The 24006-nt window shown below is 44.5% G+C and overlaps 1 protein-coding gene across 3 annotated transcripts in view; it reads right to left on the bottom strand.

Annotated features, from left to right (window-relative positions):
- SNED1 (sushi, nidogen and EGF like domains 1) overlaps positions 1-24006 on the bottom strand; it is a 274182-nt gene that overhangs the window by 158257 nt on the left and 91919 nt on the right. For 2 of the 3 annotated variants that reach the window (XM_073581215.1, XM_073581214.1), the window contains exons 8-12: positions 23392-23505; positions 13235-13348; positions 13029-13142; positions 12189-12302; positions 628-741 (exon numbers count right to left, since the gene is read on the bottom strand). In XM_073581215.1, coding sequence (XP_073437316.1) covers positions 628-741; positions 12189-12302; positions 13029-13142; positions 13235-13348; positions 23392-23505 — 570 coding nt within the window. The remainder of the gene's footprint in view (positions 1-627; positions 742-12188; positions 12303-13028; positions 13143-13234; positions 13349-23391; positions 23506-24006) is intronic. The other variant, XM_073581216.1, reaches the window with a different exon arrangement.

Here is a 24006-nt window from a genome sequence, read left to right on the forward strand (position 1 = left end):
GCGTTTTTTTGCCGACTTTGGACGGACCCAAAAATGCAACATGTTGTGTCCGGCACATCTAGACGGACACCTGGAAAAAAACGCATGTGCACGAAAACGCAGACGAACGCATGCAAAACACAACACCATGCATACGCCATGTTAAAAACAGGTACACATGACACATGCGCATGGATGCGCTGCGCACAAAAACGCTAATGTGAAACCAGCCTTAGAGAAACTTCAGAGCGGAAACTTAGAGGTTAAAGGACGCTCAAAATACTGAACGTATGAACGGCAAGTCGTTTTTACAAAGAAATTTATTTTGATTCCTTTGGGAGTTTAGTTAGCGTTTTTTTCAGGTGGATTTTGTAGCGGAATCACACGGCGTGCACATATACCCTAAGGGGAGTACAAAATTGCTGAATTTTTTTCACAAACCCATATATCAATCTGTTCTGTCCTTCTTTCGCTAAAACATGTCGCCCACACACCACACTATAAATTTATGACATAGTATAACAGGTTCTCTGTCTTCAACCCTGAGTTTCAAGTAAGGCAAATGGTGATGTGAATAAAAAAAAATTATGTGAACTATGCTCATAAGATAAGCGTATGCAATACAGACACAGTAAATGTGAATATTACCTGTCTCACAGTGTTTCCCTATGAAGCCCTGCCTGCACAAACAGATGTAGTGATTTCCATCCTCTTCACATGTACCACCATTGAGACACGGATCAGAGAAGCATGGCCTGATCTCTGGGCGAAGAGTAAAAAGACAACATTATAGAGGCTGATAGCAACCAAAAGAAAATAATCTTAGCTGTTCCTGACTCTATGCATCAGGAAAAATGTTCAGTAAACTGCTAGCCATTTGTAAAAATAACACATATAAAAGACACAATTGGGCACATTTTATGCATAATATTTAAGCCTAAACTAAAACTAATTATATAAAAAGATCAAGAAAATGGCACAGATTATTCCAATTAAAGATATCTTAGCTTTTACATGCATTTATTATTTCAATTTAAAAAAGACATATACAGGTGCTTCTCACAAAATTAGAATACAAACAAAAAGTTAATTTATTTCAGTTCTTCAATACAAAAAGTGAAACTCATATTATATAGAGTCATTACAATCAGAGTGATCTATTTCAAGTGTTTATTTCTGTTAATGATGATGAATGAAATGTATGAATGAAAACCCAAAAGTCCTTATCTCAGTAAATTAGAATAATTTAGAACACCAGCTTGAAAAATTATTTTAAGATCTGAAATGTTGGCCTGTTGGCCTACTGAAATGCACGCAATACTTGGTCGGGGCTCCTTTTGCATCAATTACTGCATCAATGAGGCGTGGCATGGAGGCGATCAGCCTGTGCCACTGCTGAGGTGTTAAGGAAGCCCAGGATGCTTTCATAGCAGCCTTCAGCTACTCTGCATTGTGGGGTCTGGTGTCTCTCATCTTCCGCTTGACAATACCCCATAGATTCTCTGTGGGGGTTAAGGTAAGGAGAGTTTGCTGGCCAATCAAGCACAATGATACTGTGGTTTGTAAAACAGGTATTGGTACTTTTGGCAGTGTGCCAAGTCCTGCTGGAGAAGGAAATTTCCATCTCCAAAAAGCTTGTCGGCCGAGGGAAGCATGAAGTGCTCTAAAATTTCCGGGTAGACGGCTGCGCTGACTTTGGTCTTGTTAAAACACAGTGGACCTACACCAGCAGATGACATGGCTCCCCAAACCATCACTGATTGTGGAAACTTCACACTAGACCTCAAGCAGCTTGGATTGTGGCCTCTCCACTCTTCCTCCAGACTCTGGGACCATGATTTCCAAAAGAAATGCAAAATTTACTTTCATCTGAAAACAACACCTTGGACCACAGAGCCACAGTCCAGTTCATTTTCTCCTTGGCCCAGCTAAGACGCTTCTGGCGTTGTCTATTGGTCATGACTCATGAGTGGCTTGACACAAGGAAATGCAACACTTGTAGCCCATGTCCTGGATACGTCTGTGTGTGATGGCTCTTGACGCAATGACTGCAGCAGAAATCCACTTCTTATGAATCTCCCCCAAATGTATGGTCTTTTCTTTACAATCCTAGCGGTTATCCAGGTTGCTTGTGCACCTTTTTCTACCACACATTTTCCTTCCACTCAACTTTCCATTAATATTCTTGGATACAGCATTCTGTGAACAGCCAGCTTCTTTAGCAATGACGTTTTGTGGCTTACCCTCCTTGTAGAGTATGTCATTGACTGCCTACTGGACATCTGTCAAGTCAGCAGTCTTCCCCATGACTGTGGAGCCTACTGAAATAGACTAAGGGACCTTTTTAAAGGGAATCTGTCACCCCATTCTTCGAGTATCAGCTGCCGGCACCGCCATCAGGGGCTTATCTACAGCATTCTGTAATAAGCCCCCAATGTAACCTGAAAGATAAGAAAAGTGAGTTAGATTATACTCACCCAGAGGTGGTCCGGGTCCGGTTTTGGTCCGATGGGTGTTGCGGTCTGATCGGGCACCTCCCATCTTCTAACGGTGACGTCCTATTCTTTGCTGCCTGTCGTGGCTTCTGCGCAGGAGCACTGCTCTGCCCTGTTGAGGGCAGAGCAGAGTCCTGCAGTGCGCAAGCGCCGGGAGAGGTTCGGCGCCTGCGCATTGCAGTATTATTCTCTACTCTCAACAGGGCAGATCATCAACTTTAATGGAACTTTTTTTGGATTTCGTGCGCTGCTTGACATAATACACAAATACTAGTGCATTAAAGGATCGATATTTTAGTATTTTTCCCAATGCGTTTCGAAGTATAAACTACTTCTTCCTCAGGGGATGACATAAATGAAAAAGCAGCATTGCTTCCAAATTAAATACACTTCACATTTGAAAAAAACTGGCGCCAATAGTCACGTTTTTTGAAAGAAAGTCAAAGTTCACACTGTGACGTATGAATTTATCACATGATTAAAATCGATCATTGATTTCTGTATAAAACAACAATATTTCTTTATTTAATTCACAGATAAAATATGTAAAAAAAAAGAAGAAAAAAAAAAATCATAAGAAAAAAATCACGAACCAGTCGGAAAAGCTCAAAAAAGGAGAACCAACAGGACACTCTAACCATCGGACCAGATCGCAAACAGCTGAACAGATCCCCAAAGAAATCCTCACTGCCCCAAAGGAAGCAAATTATATATAATAAAAAATATATATATTTATCCCAAACTAAATATTTGTAAAAAATGTGTGTATATATATATAATCTATCTTGTTAAAAATGCATCTTAATAAAATGTACCGTATATATTATTCTGAGAGACTGTATATTGCCTGATTAACCAAAATCTCACTAACTCCCATGAAAATATCTTTTCACGAAAAAAAGACAGAATTTAAATGAGTAAACTGGACTTAATCTTGCCATAAGATAAAATACAGATCTATCCCCTCTCACAAAAACCACTGAAATAAAACCACATATGACATGCCTCCTATCACACAATAAGATCGCTATAAATAGAGCAATTCAAACTGAACGTGGCTCCTGCCTTAGGAACCCGAGGACCCTTAGGAGTGGATTATTGGATAAGACCCTATTTGCGCTTTTGTCCGTTCCTATAGTGCAAAACAGCTCAACAGGGCAGAGCAGTACGGCTGCACAGGAACCACGACAGGCAGCAAAGAAGAGGACGTCACCATTAGAAGATGGGAGGCGCCGGACCGCAACACCCATCAGACCAAGACCGGACCACCCCCGGGTGAGTATAATATAACTCGTTTTTATCATCTTTCAGGTTACATTGGGGGCTTATCTACAGCATTACAGAATGCTGCAGATAAGCCCCTGATGGCAGTGCTGGCAGCTGATACTCGAAAAATGGGGTGACAGATTCCCTTTAAAAGCTTGGGAAGCCTTTGCAGGTGTTTTTTCTTAATTATTCTAATTTACTGAGACAATGACTTTTGGGTTTTCATTGGCTGTAAGCCATAATCATCAATAGTAACAGAAATAAACACTTGAAATAGATCACTCTGTTTGTAATGACTCTATATAATATATGAGTTTCACTTTTTGTATTAAAGAACTGAAACAGGATTTTGGTTGCTTACTGTAAAATCTGTTTCTCTGAGCCTTCATTGGGGGACACCGGAACCATGGGTGTATGCTGCTGCCACCAGGAGGCTGCGACTATGCACATACTCCTCTGCAGTATACTATACACCCCACCGACTGGCACTAAGTTAATCAGTTAGTGAGAAAGCAGTAGGAGAAATAACAAAATAGAAAGAACAGACAACTCAACTGTAACAATAGCACACAGAAGAAAGAACAGGAGTTGTAAGACATGGGAGGGTGCTATGTCCCCCAATGTAGGATCCGGGAAACAGATTTTACGGAGAGCAACGCTTTCTCTATTGCTTCATTGGGGAACACAGGAACCATGGGACGTCCCAAAGCAGTCCCTGGGGAGGGAAACAGCAGAAAACTCCATTCAGGTGGGAGAACTCACGACTGCCGCCTGCAAGATCCTTCTGCCTAGTCTGGCGTCCGCCGAAGCGTAGGTATGGACCTTGTAAAATTTGGCAAACGTGTGGATGGAAGACCAGGTTGCCGCTTTGCCAAGTTGTAGGGCAGATGCCCCATGGCGTACCGCCCAGGAGGCGCCCACTGCCCGGGCAGAGTGAGTCTTAATCCCGGAGAAAGCAGTCTGTTCTTAACCCGGTAAGCCTCCAAAATTGCAGTTCTGATCCAGCGAGCAATCGTAGCCTTGGAGGCCGGCAGGTCTTTTTGCGCACCATCTGGAATGACGAATAGGAGATCCATTTTCCTAAAGGAAGTGGTCCTAGCCAGATAGTTCCTTACCGCCCTGACCAGGTCTAGCCTGTCCAATGAACGCTCCAGAGAATGAGTCAGGGCAGGACAGAAGGAAGGGAGGACAATATCCTCATTCAAGAGAAAAGTGGATACCACCTTGGGACGGAAAGAAGGCGGAGGCCGCAACACCACCTTATCCTGGTGAAGAACTAAGAAGAGGGGGTGACAGGAAAGAGCCACCAACTCTGAGACATGTCTAATGGAGGTGATAGCCACAAGAAACGCCACCTTCCAGGACAGAACGGACAGGGAGACCTCTCTGAGAGGTTCGAAGGGAGAACCTCTCATGACCTCCAGAACAAGAATGAGGTCCCAGGGGTCCACAGGATTCCAGTACGGGGGAGCTGCATGCGTCACTCCTTGAAGGAAAGTTTTGACCTGAGAGTGGGAGGGTAAGGACTACTGAAAGAGGATGGAGAGGGCTGATACCTGACCCTTTAAAGAACTAAGGGCAAGACCAGCATCAAGTCCCGTTTGGAGAAAAGCCAAAATCGAAGGAAGCAACAAAGTCATCGGCGGAATGTCATTGGTCTCACACCAGCGGAAATTGGCTTTCCAGGTCCAATAATAGACCCTGGAAGACGACTGCTTCCTAGCCTGGATCATGGTGCATATCACCCGATCGGAGAAACCGGACTCTCTCAGAACCGCAGTTTTAACAACCACACTGTCAAATTGAGCGACCGAGAACTCTGGTGGCAGATTGGTCCTTGTGACCAAAGATCTGGCCTGTCTGGGAGCCTCCAAGGGGCTCCGCCAGAAGATTGACGATCTCTGCGAACCAATACCTTCTGGGCCAATCTGGTTCAATCAGAATGACAGGTATTCCCTTCCGCTTTGATCTTCTTCAACAGCCTGGGAAGAAGAGGAGGAGACAGGTAGGGAAGCGCGAATTGCGACCAGGGAATGGCCAGAGCATCGGTGCCCACCGTGAGAGGGTCGCAAGACCTGAAGACAAACCGTGGAACCTTCCTGTTCAGCAGGGACGCCATGAGGTCCACATCTGGAGTTCCCCATCGAAGGCAAATCTGATGGAAGACCTCCTAATGCGGCTGAGAAAATCGGCGGCCCAGTTGTCCACGCTAGGAATATGCACTGCAGATATTGCCGGGACCGTTGTCTCCGCCCAGAGGAAGATCCTGGATACCTCGGTCCCTCCCTGGTGATTGACGTATGCCACTGCTGAGGCATTGCCCGTCTGAATTCTGATTGGCAGAACCTTGAGAAGTCTTTCCCAGTGACGGAGGGCCAGAAGAATGGTAGAGAGGATTCCTGCGCCGACCAACGCCCCTGAACCATCAAGATGGTGAAAAACCGCTCCCCAGCTGAGAAGGCTGGCGTCCGTCGTCACCACCTGCCAATAGACGGGAAGAAAGGACCAGCCCTGCAGGATGAGAGGGGATGACAACCACCAGTCGAGAGATCGCTTGACTCGGGAAGAGAGACGAAGCGGACGATCCAGCGACAGGACAGACCTGTGCCAGGGCGAAAGGATGGCCCGCTGAAGGGGTCTCGATGGAAATTGCACAAAGGGGATTGCTTCCGAGGCTGCCACCATTCTGCCCAGGACCTTCATTGCTGTACGTGAGGAAGGAAGCCGAAAGCTTTGCAGAGAGCGAACTACTTGCTGGAGAATTGCTCTCTTCTCTTCGGGGAGAAAAACCCTCGCCTTTTGAACAGCATCCCTAGGAAGACAAGGCACTGAGTGGGAACAAGGCAGGACATTTTCCTGTTGACTAGCCACCCGAACCGGGCTAGGGAAACGAGGACGATTGGCAGACTTTCCTGGGCCTGAGAGAGAGACGGCGCCTTGATGAGGATGTTGTCGAGGTACGGGATAAGCACTAGGCCCCTGATCCTCAAAATGGCCATCAATGCCATGATCTTTGTGAAGACCCAGGGGGTGGTCGCGAGACCGAACAGAAGTGCGACAAACAGGAAATGATTCCGCCTCACCGTGAAACGCAGGAACCTCTGATGAGCTGGAATAATCGGAATGTGGAGGTAGGTGTCTAAGATGTCTATGGAGCACTGGAATTCCTGCACCTCCATTTAAGCAATTACTGAGCGGAGGGACTCCATCCTGAAATAGCGCAGGCGGATTCTTCTGTTCAGTAACTTCAGATCCAGAATGGGCCGAACTGCACCGCCCTTCTTGGGCACTACAAACAGGTTTGAATAGAAACCTGTGAAGCGGTCTTGGTCTGGGACGATAACTCCCGAACTGAGAAGTGAGGCGATGGAAGCAAAGAAACCCGGAACCAGAGCAGGATCTTTTGGAGGACGGGATTCGAAGAATCGATCTCGGGTATGCAAAGCGAATTCTATTTTGTATCCTGAGGATACTATCTCCCTGACCCATGTGTCCTCCACCGATGCTAGCCAAACATCCCTGAAAAACAGGAGACAACCTCCTAGCCTGGGAGATATGCTGGGATCTGGACACAAGTCATGCCGAGGAAGATCTGTCAGACCTGGACGTGGTGGATCTAATGTGGGAGCTTTGAGGATGCCAGGAAGGAGTGGGCTTGAAGGAAGCTTTTTTCCTGACCTGGTGGGACTGCGGCCTGCGTTGGCCAGAAGAATCCTCTGTCGCCGAGAAAAGGCAAAAGGGCTGAAAGGAGCAGAATTGCCGCTTCCAGGAAGGCCAGCGAGGCCTGGACTAGGGAAGGAGAGAACCTCGTGCTTCCTGTGGCCTCTTTAATAATCTGGTCCAACATGGAGTCAAACAGGTGGTCCCCCTGAAAAGGGAGGCTGGTAAGCTATTTCTTTGACGATAGATCCGCCTGCCATGCTTTGAGCCAAATGTTCCTCCGGATGGCTACCATATTGCTGGACGCCTGAGCAGCGCAGGAAGCGGCATCCAGGGAGGCAGATTCTGTCATGGTCACGTGTGTCAGGACGCAGATGATGCCGCAAGGCGAACCCATAACACACGTGACCCTGGATACACCGCCTCCAGTGGGGCGCATTTAAATAATAAAAACGTGCAGGTGGATACGCCGCCTCCACCTGGCGAATTTAGGTATTACACGTTATACATACAATATCTGGAAACACCGCCTCCAGTAAGGCGCATTTAAATAATAAAGGGGGGAACCTGGGTAACTTTAACAATGGTGGGCCCTGCAATAGGGAAAAGGGAATTGGAGACCTCCTGAGCTCCCCTGAGCCAGTGTCCCTGCACTCCTAACGTTCCCTATGCCGGTTTCGCACCGGGCGCCGCACGCGTACCTCAACGCCCTAGCTCGCCCTGACCCTAAACCCTCACTAGGGAATAGGTCGGTGCGGAAACTAATCCCACCACTGCACTAATAACACACATGAGGAAAGAGACAATACAGGGGAAACACCACTTAGCTTTGCTCTGTTGCGTGCGCTCCTAGCAACAGAGCCCTCTACCTGAGTGCATCTTCTCCTCCACCCGGATCCATCACCATAACAGGATCCCTCACCCTAGTGCAACCCTGGAGCAGAGTCCAACACCAGTTGCAGCTGCTCAGCACCAGAGTCCCAAGGAAGTGTTCAGTTTCTGCCACGAAGTCAAGCATGCTTGAGTCCAGCTCAGCGGCCAAGTCCCACATGGTGAGTGCCACTCTCCATAGTAGCCACTCCACCAGACCATGCAGACACTTCCCGCTGACACCATCACTGCGACTCCACCACGCCATGCCAGCCCTTCGTCCAGACACCATAGCTGACACACACCCCCCTGGCTAAGCTGCGCAGGACTCCTCACCAGCTCCATCCTTCCTCCAGGCTCTCCAAAAACAGAGTGAACACAAACTCACAATATCACAGGCAGTGATTGCACACCTCTAGCACACCTTTATAGGGTGTAACACCTGATCCCTAATTAAGTGCACAAAAACCTAAAGTGCAATACTGCTAACCACCACCGGGGACAGTCAAGACACCTTGGAACTTTCCAAAGTAAAAAAAGTTCACCCAGTGCAATTTAATACCGCCAGATCCAACACTGGATCATGACAGATACCAAGTATTTCCCTGCATAGGAAATTTGGTCTGCAAGGTCGGCTAGCTCCTTCAGAAGAGCTCCCGCAAGGATGCCTTTACGAAGTTTTTTGGCCCATCTGGCTATGGCCTTTGAGACCCAGGTAGAGGCGAAGGCTGGGCATAATGTAGAAGTGGCCACTTCAAAACTTGACTTTGCCAACGATTCTATAATCCTATCGTTGTAGTCTGTGAGGGATGCTGCGTTAGCCAGCGGGAGGGACCATGTTGGTGGACAGTCTAGAGACTGGCGGGTCTACAGCAGGGGAAGTCATCCAGTTAGCGGTGAGCTCCGGGGAGAAGGGATATAGGATGCCGAGGCGCTTCCCTCTTTGAAAGCGTCTGGTTGGATTCTCCAGTTCCCTTCTAAGTACCTCCACAAATTCACTGTGTGGGGCAAATACCTTGGCAGGTGGTTTTGACCGTCTAAACCAGGGTTCCCCAACTCCAGTCCTCAAGGCCCACCAACAGGTCATGTTTTCAGGATTTCTTTAGTATTTCCTTAGTATTGCCCAGGTGATAATTCCATCACCTGTGCAATACAAAGGAAATCCTGAAAACAAGACCTGTTGTTGGGCCTTGAGGACTGGAGTTGGGGAACCCTGGTCTAAACGAAACCGCATCATCTGCGGGTTCCGCAGAGGTATCCTTGATGCCTAATGTCTGGTTGGCCGCGACAATCAGGCTCTGCACCATATCTCTCATGTTGGAGGCCTGTTCTGAATCTAGGTCCGACTCATCTTCTGAAAGCGCGTCCAAGGACACCTCGCCTGTCTCAGGAGAGGAGGATCCGGAAGATGGCTCTTGCTGTGAAGGACCGGATGGTGAGCTGGAGCAGGAAGATGACCTAGAACAGTGCTCCTGTCTGGGTCTCTTACGGCCTGTGTTGGAAGGACCAGACGGAGAATCCTTTGACCCGCTAGTGACTGCGGGTGGCGGAAAGGGCAATCTGTCAAGCACGGACACCAGGGTCTGTGACACCCTGGTGAGGTCCACCACAGACTGCGACAGAGAGGAAGCCCACCCTGGGATAGGGGTCTCGTTCTCACCTGGGGTGGGAAGGGACTCCTGGGCAGTGGATACTGTAGTGTTGCTGCATCCCTGACAGAGGGGAGAGGACTGACCTGAAGGGAGTCTGCTTTGGCAAGAAGAGCACACAAAAGTGTGTGACCAGAGTAAAGGAAGAAGAGGAAGAAGAAGCCGTAGGGTGAGAAGGCTCTCCTTTGTGCTTAGGCATGATGAGCAGACCTATTAACTGATGCCAGAAGATTAGGGGACAGAAAAGATGTAGAGGAGAGTGTCAGTCTGCAGAGCAGAGCTATTCACAGTATCCTGTCCTGTAGTCTGCTTCCAGGCTGTAGCGGCTGCTGAGCGAAAACAGGCAGAGAAGAGCTGGTCCTGCCGGGAGAAGGCACCATCAGGGTCCACGCGCTGGAAGATGGCGAACGCAGGGAGGATGCCGAGGTCCATGTAAGAATTTTTGCAATGCAGAAGAGTGGGCATACTGTGAAAAAGCCCGTCTGTACATCCGGAAAGTGGGCGGAGCTACCACCAGCTCTGGGGGCAGAAAGATGGTGGCGATCGCTACTTTCCATGGGCCGCTTGTGAGGCTGGGTGGAGTGGGCGGAGCTTGCGCCGGATGCAGGAAGCGGAAGTGAGGAGACACAAGCGGGAGAAAAGCCTGCCCGAAAACTGAAACGACGGTGGGCGAAGCTAAGTAGGACTAGGTCGTAGTAGAAGCCAGGGCCTAAATTAAAAATCGGTGACCGCCGACAGAGGGGGCGTGGAGGTCTTGAAAACCGCAGAGCTATCCGCCGTATTCATGAAAGGAGGTAACACGGTGCCGGAAGTTGAGTAGGAACTAGGCCCCCACAGTAAGCCGGAGCCCGGATTAAATCAGAGACAGTGAAAGGCGCTCACATAGCCTGATGCTCCGTACTATAAAAGGTAAGGGGAAAGGTTATCCTAACTTGAAGAGGACCCCAATAAAAAACCTCATCTTCTCCCTCTGTCCTCTTCCTTATGTAGCTTGCCCTGAAGAAAACCTAGGGAAAAGAGGGAAGAGTACCTCTCCATCCTAGGGACGTCCGGAAGCTTGCTGAAGGACGTCCGCGTCTCCTCCAGCCAACAGGCTCTGGTGGGCGAGTGGGTGGGAGACGATGGGCTAGGACCGGATCCGGATCACCTAAGCACGCTTCTGTGCTAGGGATATGGGTCCTGCCGACTAGACCTATGAGAATACGGGGTGGCAGTACACTCCATACTCATAGTCTCTACGTGGGATTACAGTAGTGACTTTTCACACTGTATTCCTCCGGGTACCTGAAAAGGAACGACGCACATTGAGGTAGAAAAGGGTCTAAGAAAGACCCGTGTCCACCTCCTACTGACAATAACTGACACTAGGCTAAAACTGATTATCTTGGTGTCAGTCGGTGGGGTGTATACTGCAGAGGAGGAGCTAACTTTTTAAGCGCATAGTGTCAGCCTCCTAGTGGCAGCAGCATACACCCATGGTTCCTGTGTCCAACAATGAAGCGACAGAGAAATTAACTTTTTGATGATATTCTAATTTAGTGAGAAGCATTTGTAGCTGTGATCACAAGCTGTTTAACCACTTAGATGCCAGTGTCCATACCTATGGCTGGGCTTCAAAGAAAGTCGGTAAGCAGACAATGTAATGGGGTATTAAAGTAATGAAGTATATTGTATAAGAAACACTTAGGTCTCGTTCAGACATCAGTGTTTCACACATGCATTTAATCATTTAATCTGATTAATTACAGTAAAGTCTACGGACATGTTCACTTGATTGTCCACAAAAAAAATGGAGACAAGTACATTTTTGATTAATTTTGCAGATCAAATTCTCCCACTCAAGTGAATGTGTTCAAGAAGAAAAACGGATAATACTAGGATGCCATCTGAAATGTTTCATCCAAATGCTGTCAGTTTTTTACTGTTTAATAGATAGGAAAAATTAAGAAAAAGATATATTTTTTTCTGCATATGAGAAAATAAGGATGCCACACTGAAGGTAGAAATGGACACAGAAACCCAAAGTGAAAAAAATTGTATCCAGCACACTGATGAAAATCATCTTGTTTTATCTCATACACAAAAAAACCCAAAAACACATGAATGTCTGAATGAGGCCATAGCTCGCCAGGAGCTGAAACTCCACACGACCATGGCAGACAATGGCCAAACAATTATAAAATAAAATAGTCTAGCCATTGCCCCATCATACTGTGTGGTCACACCTTAGGCCTAATTGAAAGTGACAGGAAAAGAGTGCAAGCATCACCTGTCTCACATCTTCTTCCAGTGAATCTCTGCAGACACAAGCAGCTGTAACTAGAGCCTACATTTTCACACAGGCCACCATTAAAACACGGAGAGGAAGAGCAGGGTTTTAACTCTGGTAGGAAAAAAGAAACAGCTAAACAATGGTGTAAAAAATGCAAAATTATCCAAAGTGCTGAGTAATATAAATTTAAATAAGTAGTCGCAATTAAAACGTCCGATTCAAAGATAATGCATTCAAGGGGTATATAAAAAAAATGTATATACAGTCATGTGTATATAGAAGCAGCGTTCGCCCCAATTCACACATCTACTTTTCTTGTATGAGGTCTATCCATGATTTTCATTGACAGTATTCCTATTTATAATAGTGAATGGGGTCATTTTTCGTTCCACGCAAAATCGAAAAGACATGTCTGATCTTGATCCGAGTGTCAGATCAAAATTGGCAAGTCTTTGGGTCTGTGAAAAAAAATTGGACAGAACTCAGATACCATCTGAGTGTGGTCCGATTTCAATGCAATGTTTAGCAGGAGAAAGTGGAGAAACTTTTTTTTCACATTTGTGAGAAACTGATAAAAATCAAACCAACTAATGAAACTCTGATGAAAATCAGTGATAACAATTTGATGAAAATCACTGATGAAACTTGGTCTTGCTTTTTCTCATACATGAAAAAGAACTTACTGGCCCTTACTAGAGATGCTATCATTTACTAACTGGTAGCGTCTATACTATTTTAGATTACACTTTACTACAAGATGAACAAAAGATTCAAGGCAGATCAGGACCATTGAATCATCATCATCTCATACCACCACTATATTCTCCCGACACTCACCTGTCTCGCAGTTCAGACCAGTAAATCCAGTTGCACAGAGGCAAGAGTAGGTATTCCCTAGATCTTCACAGGTTGCCCCATTCACACATGGAGCTGAAGAGCACGGTCGGATCTCTGGAAACAGAGGCATTGATAATATTGTTAGTTGGGTAGAAATACTTTTTTGTACTATAATGCAAACATACTGTTAAATCATAGATACGAACCATTCTCACAGAATTTTCCATTAAACCATGACGAGCAAAAACAGGTGTAACTCAAGCCCAACTCTACACAGCTCCCTCCATTCAAACAGGGTCCAGAGGAGCAAGGTCTGATTTCTGGGAGGGGAAAAATAAAAGAATCACATATGCAAAGCTTATAGTGGTATCAGCCAACTTAAACAGCAAATGTGTCTACTTATGCAGCAATATGGAGGCAGGAGACTTACTGCTGATAACTCATCTGGACTGTCATCTATGAGTGCAGGAAAACAGAGTAAAGGGGGTTTTACACATAGCGATATCGCTAGCAATATCGCTATGTCTGATACTTACCTCTGACCGCTCCCCCGAGAACGTCCTGGATCATTTCTCGTCGGTCGCTTCCTGCTGGACTTCCTGTGGCGCCGACGAGCGACGCGTGGATGCGGGCGGGAGGACGTCAGGATCGCCTCGTCTGACAGGTAAGTAGCGACCCCCGACCCCTGCGATGTCGCTGGTGAGATCTGCCTGTGTGGCAGCTCACTAGCGACCACTTAGCGATGCACCAGCGATCCATATCGTTGTCGGGATCGCTGATGCATCGCTAAGTGTAACGGTACCCTAACAATCTGGGGGCCATAACATTGGTCATTGTACCGTTATCCGGCTACCACATATACTAATGCTGCCTAATAGTTAAACCATGTAAACATCGTACAAGCAGTCTGAAGATGTGACAGATATATCACATAGATATTCACTAATTTGGCGCATTGTGCTAGAAGCTTTCTCTTACCTACGGAAACTCCTAGGCCTCATTCAGACGTCCATTTTTTTTTCCAAAGAAGAAAAACGGACCGAGTTTCATCAGTATTTTCGATCCGAGTTTCATACGAGTTTCAGAAGCATGTCAGAGTCTGATCCAAGTTTCATTAGTTTTTCTCGGATAAGAAAATAAGGTTTCCCAGCTACTTCTATCAGTCTGTGAAAACTGACAACACTTGATTGGCATCTGAGTGTTTTCTAATTTTCTCTCAGACCCAAAGACTTACATTGCAGATTTTGATCCGACAGATCAATATCGTGCATGTCTCTTCAATTTTGCATGGACCACTCGGTCAGTAAAAAATCATGAACATGTGAACAGCCCCATGGACTTTGAGAGGCATGAGTGCTATCTGTGAAAAACATGGACAGCATTCATACAAGAACAATGGATACCTTGATGAGGCAATAATATACTTGTCAAAAACTCAAGACTCTTCTTAACCACATCTAAAGGGTCAAGTGTGGCATGAATGGTAAGGCCTCATTCACATGTCAGTATTTTTGCAAAAGCGTTTGTATGCCACAGAGTTTGTTTTTGGAATACAAATACTGATCAAAAATACTGATGTGTGAATGAGGCCTTAGTCTGTGTTTCAGGTATGCGTGGCATCTGTTTTTTTCACGGATACCACATGTACCCATTATATCCTAAGGAGCTATGCACATGATCGTGTGTTTGCATGGACCGAGTGTCCGTATAAAGCACACGGAGACATGTCCATTTTTTTCTGGGAGCATAGATGACAAAGGCCAATACAAATCTATGGTCCGTGAAAAACACGTACAGCACACAGATGGCATCGACGGGTCATCTGTGTATTGTACATGTTTAACAATGCCAAGTATAGGAGAAGCTGTAGAATGTATTTTTCTTAAGCCATACCAGAAAAAAAATAGATGGCACACTGATCCAAAACACTGATGACAGAGAACCAATTTTTCCAATACCAGTATTATGCGGACCTGTGAAGGGAGCCTTAGGGCTCATACTCACTTGCAAGAGACTCGCACGATTCTCTCGCATTAAAACCTGGCAATGCCGCCGGCACTCGGACCGGAGCTTGCGGCTACATGTATTTCTGTGCAGCCGCACGCTCCGGTACGAGTGCCGGCTGCAGTGCCAGGCTTTCATGTGAGAGACTCGCACGGGAATCGTGCGAGTCTCTTGCAAGTGAGTATGAGCCCTTACTCCGCTTTCTACAAATGTTTTGTGCTACAATACTGGTTTAGAGCTTGATCCCATCTAGCGGTTTTGATGCCTTTTCTTCCCCCAGCATCTTTTGAGCTGTGATGTGTATTTTTTTTTTTTTAAACTGCAGCATGCCAATTCCTGTGTTTTTGATGTGTTTTTCACCCTTTGAGAAAAATGCATGAAAAATACATAAAAATTCACAGGTTGTTCACTACGGTTTTTCCATCAATAGTCTGCATTTTTCATGCAAAAAAAACCCCACTATGTATAAACATACTCCTAAAGAACTTGTTGTCGAACAGATATTTTATTATTTTAACTTTTTTCCTTGCTTTTTGAAGTGCCACATATTTGTTTTCATTGATGTAGCTGTAAGAGGGCTTGATATTTCCGATCATTTGACACCATTAATATACCATATAATGTATTGAAAATCTTCCAAATACTTTGAAGGTGGAGTGGAAAAAAATACTGCAACTTGGGGCATTTTATTTTTATTTCATTTACTGAGTGGAAAAAATGACATGTTAACTTTTTATACAGCAATATAAAATTTATATAGTTTTTGTTTCTTTGTTTTACAAAATAATTTATATTTGATTTATGAATTCAGCACTTTGGATACATGACGTGATATTTTAGTTTAGATTGTTACACCCATGGCAATATCAATTATATTTACCGAATATTTTACTACCTATACTTTTAGGTAAGAAATTGTAAAAAAAACAACAACATTCTTTGCATTTTTCAATGTTTTGGATATTTTGGGGATTTTTTTAATTTTTTTTTTTTTACTTTGTTTACTCCCTCTAGAAAAACTCGAACAATGATCAATGGAACGCTTGTACAATACATGGCACAATACTTATGAATTGCAGTGTATTCTCCAGTTAGGCTGGAGTCACACTTAACGTATAAAAATACGGACCGTATTGTACGGTCGTAATATGCAGAAATGTTCCCTGAACAGTGATCCGTATGTCATCCATTGTCAAGGTGTGGCCGCGTATTTTGCGCATGTAAGGCTAGTTTCACACTTGCGCCTTTTTGCGCAGCGTATCGAGCACACATGAAATGCATGTCAAAAACGCATGCAAACGCTTGTAAACGCTGCATTTTTTTGTAGCATTATTGTGCGCATTGCGACAAAAAAAATCGCAGCGTTTTTATGCGTTTGTAAGCGTTTTTACATGCGTTTGCGCTTTTTATGCGCAATGGTGTCACTTCACAGGAGGAAAATCCTTGAAAAATTCTTGCAACAGACTCCACCAATGAGACATCAGTGGGCGTGTGTTATGAGAATTCTTTATATTAACCCTGTTTACAGCTGAATTCTTCACATTTGCTTGCATCTTCCTTTGTGAAAGATGGATCTGCGCTGGAAGAGTTTTTACTTTGACTTGGATCTGGACATGAGGATGGCTCAGGCTTATGCAGTTGCTTGCCATCAACAAAGGGAGAGAGAGAGGCAGCGAAGACGGCAGCGTTTGTGGATACATCCCATTATTGAACTCCGGGAGAGCCGTGGAGCGTCCCACACCCACTACAGTGAGCTACAGGCAAACCCGGAGAAATTTCCGGATTATACCCGGATGTCCCAACAAACCTTTAACAATTTGCTTGGTCGTGTACAAGAAGCCATCCGGAGACAGGACACGCAGCTCCGTCGTGCGATTCCTCCTGAGGAACGGCTCCTGGTTACATTACGGTACGTAGTATTGCAAAACCAATGCCTGCAGAATTTTCTCTTTGTTGTGACATGTACTCTTCCAAATCTGGCAGAATTATAGTTCTGCCATGTAGTTAACAAAAGGCTGCGATATTTTTTTTATGGCATGTAGTGAACAAAAGGTTGCAGATGTATTTTTATGAATTTTTTTTATTTTAATTTTTGGTGTTTTAAAAATCCATATACATAGATAATAATTTTTGTTTTTTCTTGGTTTCCCAGATTCCTGGCTTTTGGAGAGACCCTCTCTTCACTCCACTTCCAGTACCGTATTGGAATATCTACGTTGTCTGGAATTGTAGCGGACACCTGCCGGGCTTTATGGAATGTTCTCTGTCCAGAATTCATGCCCCTGCCCACCGCAGAAAAGTGGTTGGAAATCGCCAAAAGATTCTGGACAGTCTGCAATTTCCCCAACTGTTTGGGAGCAGTTGATGGGAAACACATCCGGATTATCAAGCCAAAAAGAACTGAATCTGAGTACTACAACTATAAAAAGTACTTTTCTACTGTATTCATGGCCATTGCGGATGCAGACTGTTTATTACAGTGGACATTGGTGCATTTGGCCGTGAGAATGACTCCCAGGCCTTTAAGAACATGAACATGGGCCGGAGATTGTATGGCAACCAGTTAAATTTCCCCATACCACGGCCTCTTCTCAACACTGACGGTCCCCCACAGCCCTTTGTAATGGTTGGGGATGAGGCATTCCAGATGTGCCAAAACCTGCTCAAGCCCTACTGCAGCCGGGACTTGGACCACACCAAAAGAATTTTTAATTACAGGCTGACCAGGGCCAGAAGAACTGTTGAGTGTGCATTTGGTATACTTGTATCCAGATGGCGCATTCTCGGCACAGTCATTAATCTGAAACTGGAAACAGTGGATGAGGTGGTGAAGGCCTGTGTGGTATTACATAATTTTGTTATGGCTAGAGAGCACCCGAACTTAGATCTTGATGATGTTGCTCCTAACCCACTGCCTGAATTTACTCAGCACCCTCTCAGGTCATCGGTTGAAGTTGGCCAAATGAGGGACCAATTGCGGCCTACTTCAACTCAGATGTAGGACGGGTGGAATGGCAAGAGCAAATGGTGTAAAAAATTTATCTTGTTGGTAGGTTAATAAAAAAACTGTTTTGATAGCAGTACTGAGTGCATTATGTCTTTTTACACTCCCAATACTATTATCAACTGGCCAGGTGTACCAGTGAATTTATGATGCTGTGTTTTGTGCATCATGAATTTACTAGTACTCCTGACCAGGAGACTATACATACACACACAAGTTGTATGACCTTTATCATCTCTACAGTGTGTGTTCAATTAGCAGTGACGGTGGAGATAATACAAATAATATTTGTGTCACATGGGCCGATTTTACAAATAGTGAGTTGGGGACGCACTGGCATCCTTCACTTTTTATGACCCCTAAACATGTGACTATAAATATTATTTGTAGGATCAGCACTGTGGCTTGAGTTTGAACGCACACTGGAGACATAATAAATTTTATACAACTTCTACAATACCCAGGCCTGGTGTCATGCTGAAGTGAGGATGCACAAACTAACGCATACTTCACAAAGTTGTCACACATGGGCAGGAGAATACACATATGACTTAAACTGCAGCATCGCTACAGTCTGCTTCAAATATATGGAGACTGAAGCAATGCTGCAGGTTAAAACTCATGTGTATTCACCTGCCCATGTGTGATATTTATGGTACAAGGCCAGGGTATTGGTGAAGTAAATATAACATTTATTTTCACCATCATGTCATCAGTTTATTCAAAACACACTTAATAGAGTATGTGGTTAATTACAAGGTATATCTACAATCCCCTTGCCTTGTCTAAAAAATAGTTAAATGATGATGGTAATAAAAAAAAAAAAAAATAGGCAAGGTAACAATAGATATGCCTTGCACTCAACACCATCCTCTATTCCAGGGTTCCCAAACTCTAGTCCTCAAGGCCCAACAACAGATCATGTTTTAAGGATCTCCTTTTTTTTGGGTCAGGTGAAGCAGTTATAACCGGAGCAATGGAATTCCTTAAAACATGATCTGTTGGTGGGCCTTGAGGACTGGAGTTGGGGAACCCTGCTCGATTCAGTCTGTGCAATATTAGAAGAATATAGAGACTGGTTTGGAAAATACAAGTCATATAGATTAGTGTTATTGACACCAGATATCTCCATTACCGAGACATGTTTCTTGTGTCAGTCTTGGAGATATGTGGTGTCAAAAAAACAAATCTATATGACTTGTATTTTCACCACAGTCTCTTCAGTCTTCCAATATTACACAGACTGAATCGAGCCGGGTTCCCCAACTCCAGTCCTCAAGGCCCACCAACAGATCATGTTTTAAAGATTTCCTTTTTTTGGCTCAGGTGAAGCAGTTATCACCAGACTTCTGCACAACACAACTGATGGTCCCAACCCCATTTAGAAGGCAAGAAATCGCACTTATTAAACCTGACAGGGCACACCTGTGAAGTGAAAACCATTTCCGGTGACTAGCTCTTGAAGCTCATCAAGAGAATGCCAAGAGTGTGCAAGGCAGTAATAAAAGGAAAAGGTGGCTACTTTGAAGAACCTAGAATATAAGACAGACAGTATTTTCAGTTTCACACTTTTTTGTTAATTATATAATCCCACATGTGTAAATTCATAGTTTTGATGCCTTCAGAGTGAATCTACAATTTGAGGTGTGTCCAAACTCTTGGTCTGTACTAATATATATATATCTATCTATATCAAGAAAAAGGGCAGCACTACCAAAATAATACAGCAGGTGAAAAACCTATTCAGCAGTGTCCAAACAGTCAAAATGACAAAAGGAAAAAAAATAGGCAAGCCAAACAAAGACGGGTCACCGTTGAAACGTTGCCACCTGAAAATCAGTAAAGTATCCACTTTTTTCACATTTAATTTGAGTGCTGCCTATTTTTTTTCATATATATATATATATATATATATATATATATATTTCATAGAGTTCTACATAGCAGAATATCATCAGTTCACCTCAGGTCAGCCAGGGGACTCCGCGCAGCCTCACTGATGTCCCTGGCTGACCTGAGGTGAACTGATAAGCGTGGGAAAAAATGCAGAAACATTCCCACGCTCATTAGTTCATCTCCGGGCAGCCAGAGAGGCTGCACAGAGATTAACTAATTCATTCTGGCAGTGGTTTAGAGTGGGCTGGTCACATTAGCACCGATCCCGTTCCAAAGCACTTAACCCCTTCTGATGGATTGCAGAGAGGGACCTGACTGACCAGCAGAGAGGTAAGGATATTGTTGTTTTTTTGTTTTATTTTTGTTACAGGTCAATGGTTTATTTTTGGATTAGCAGCGGAATAAATCTGTTCAAAAACTAGGTGTCTATTTCATTAAAATAATTTTTCATTAATGTCTGTGTGTTTTTTAACCGTTTAATAGTCTACGGTTAATAATGAATCGGCGTCTTATTGACACCTCTCCATTATTAATCGGCTTAATGTCAACTTCCAATAGCAAGGTGACCCATTAATATTAACCCATTAGCCACCACCACAGGGCAATGGGAATAGAGAGGATAAGTGCCAGAAAAGGCGCATCTCATAGATGCGCCTTTTCTGGGGAGTCTGGGGGCAGATTTTTGTAACCGGGGTGGGGGGGGGGGGGCAAAAACAATGGTCCCTCTCAAGGTTATTCAAATCTGCTCTCACTCACCTGCTTTACCTCTCTAATTGCGATTTTCCCGTGGGAGCCCACACATTTTTTTTTTACAACGAATTAACCCCTTAATTTAACACCTAGATGTCCCAAATTTTACACACAAACTCTAATTTAATTATTAGTCAGGGACACATAAAAAAATACATGTAATGAAATGGTTTACTGTATGTAAACCATGTGTCATTTCATGTCGGGTTTTGCATTGATTTTACAGAAGCTGGCAATTGATTTAGCGGCTATTCTGCTATGTAGAACTCTATGAAATGTAAACATATATACAGTATATACCGTATATACTCGTGAATAAGCCGAGATTTTCAGCCCATTTTTTTGGGCTGAAAGTCCCCCTCGGCTTATACGCGAGTCATATATCGGGGGGTGCGGGGTTGTCAGAGCTCATACTCACCTCTCCTGGCACATCTCTGCAACCTCTGCGTCTCCCTCTGCCGCCTGCTTCCTGCATTCAGCGGTCACATGGTACCGCTCATTAAACTCATGAATATGTGCATATTTAATGAGCGGTACCACGTGACCAGCTGAAGGCAGGAAGCAGACGGCAGAGGGAGAAGCAGGGGCTGCCGCTGCAGAGAAGACCTTTCACTAGGAGGGTTGAGTATGACAGGGGCAGAGTGATATTAACCTGTCCCCAATCCAAGCCGTGCACCGCTGTGTCTCCGGGTCCACCTGCTGTGATGGCAGAGGACGCGATGACGTAGTCAGTACGCGCCCTCTGCTGTCAATGCAGAGATCCGGGAGACAGCGGTGCACGGCTTGGAACGGGGATAGGTGAATATCGCCACTGCCAGGGGCTCAGGACACCGGCACCTGGCCCCCAGGGACGGAGAGGTGAGTATGTCATTTTTTGTATTGCAGCAGCAAATAAGGGGTATATATGGAGCATCTTATGGGGCAGCATTAACCCTTGTGGAGCAGCATATGGGGGGTATTTATGGGGCAGCATTAACCCTTGTGGAGCAGCATATGGGGATATTTATGGGGCAGCATTAACCCTTGTGGAGCAGCATATGGGGGGTATTTATGGGGCAGCATTAACCCTTGTGGAGCAGCATATGGGGGGTATTTATGGGGCAGCATTAACCCTTGTGCAGCAGAATATGGGGGGTATTTATAGAGCATCTTCTTGGGCCAGCATTAACCCTTGTGGAGCAGCATATGGGGGGGTATTTATGGGGCAGAATTAAGCCTTGTGCATCAGCATATGGAGGGTATTTATGGAGCATCTTCTTGGGCCAGCACTAACCCTTGTGTAGCAGCGTATGGGGGGGTTTATCTATGGAGCATCTTCTCGGACTACCATTTAACCCTAGGCTTATACGCGAGTCAATAAGTTTTCCCAGTTTTTTGTGGCGGGGGGGGGTCGGCTTATACACGAGTATATACGGTATATGTGTCTCAATGACATGTTTGTGTATGTATATATCTTTTGTATTCTATGTGTATATATCTATTCTTTTGTTTCTTTATTAAACATGTCAGTGTGATTTTACGATCTTGCAAGATGAATTGCCGGCTTTTGTTAAAGGACATCGGGTGCGTATTTCTTGCAAGTCACACATCTGGTCCGTGTGTAATCCGTATTTTTTGCGCCCCCATAGATTTGCATTGGCGTATTTCGGCCGGAATACGCTGACAATCGCAGCATGCTGCGATTGTCTCGGCCCGTAAAATATGGCCGAAAAATATACGGCTGATGGGAGCTGCCCCACAGAGAATCATGGGTCCGTGTGCAATGCGTGGTTTTAGCGTCTCTCACTCGTCCGTATTTCTCTCTAGTGTGACGCCGGCCTTAGCATTATCCTATGGAAGGGCATAATAGGAGCACAAAGATGTCAGACCAAAGAGCACTAATAAGGCCCACAGATTATCATAATAACTGCAAACGCATGGCAGGGAAACTAAATGAATGACAAAAAGTCAACCTTCCTTTTCTCTAAGAACTTAGATGCCACAGCCTCTATCAGAAGTGAAACCTAAGGGGTTACATTTCAGTTTTTTTTTTTTTTTAAATTATTATCCATTTACATGCATAGGCTGAAATTACGCACAAGAAAAATCCGCACAATAGCCTCACCGAATGCAAATAATCCTTGTGTAGATCTATATGTCTCAGTCAATGCACATCGACACCAGAAATCCATGTATAAACCATCAAATTTCTGTTGCAGATCCTCTGGTAAATACTTGCTGAATTTTCCATAGCCAATTATAATACTTGAATGGGTGTATACCAGCGCTCCCACTATCAATATGTGAATATTCGATAAACGAAAGCAGAATATACCAACAGCACGAACTGCCTATGAATGAGCACTGATGGGTCTTCTTTTTAAATGTGACATATTCAAGTCATGTATTGACATTTATTTCAAGGACGTCTCCAATCACAGAGTCATTACGCTAACAGTTTGGTACGGGACTCTTTGGACGTGCACCTTCAGATCTAATTACAGCCTGGTGCGGAGAAATCCATGGCTATTCACCGACGTCTATTCCGAGGACGTCTTCTAACACAGAGGTATTACACTCACAGATTGAATCGGGTCTCCTCATTGATACATCTTCAGATCTGCTTGCAATATTTAATTTTATTTTACTTTGGTACTTTAGTACATATCCTCCTAACCTGACAGTTCAATTATAATACTTGCACGTGTACGCCAAGTACTGCAGGCTTACCGCTTTCACAATTTGCCCCTGTGAATCCCACACTGCATCGACAGCGGTATGTTGTCCCAAAATCTTCACAAATTCCTCCATTTACACAAGGAGAAGAAGAGCAGGGTCTTATCTCTGAAAACATCATTAGAAAAGTCGTTTATGATAAAGGAGATTTGATCTTTCAGAAATATTGGCATTTGTCTATTTTGTTCTGACAGAATTAGACATTTATACACTAGTCAGAATATTAGGGTATATGCACACAGCATCCTTATTTCCACTTGTGACCCGCTGAGATTTTCTAGATAAAGATGTCCTCACTGACAGTCTGCTGGATGTTTTTGCGGCATCTTTTTTCTATAATTTGAACTACAACTAGTGAGGAGCTTTCTAGCGGAAGCCACGTGGACATTGCACAAGCTACTTCTTTTAACCGATGCACATTTTCTGATCCCTGAAACAGTTAAAAGTAGTAACAAAAGACATTTTACCTTTTTGTATATTATGTTCATTTTTTGCGTTGGTTTTGCAGGTGCACATCCGCTTAAGGCTCGTTCAGATGTCAGTATTTCACATACCAGTTCTACCTCTGTTTTTCAACGCTAGAACGCCTACCCATTATACTCTAGTTTA

The sequence above is a fragment of the Dendrobates tinctorius genome, unplaced genomic scaffold, assembly GCF_039654945.1.
Source record: "Dendrobates tinctorius isolate UK_male_01 unplaced genomic scaffold, ASM3965494v1 ptg000069l, whole genome shotgun sequence".
NCBI lineage: Eukaryota > Metazoa > Chordata > Amphibia > Anura > Dendrobatidae > Dendrobates > Dendrobates tinctorius.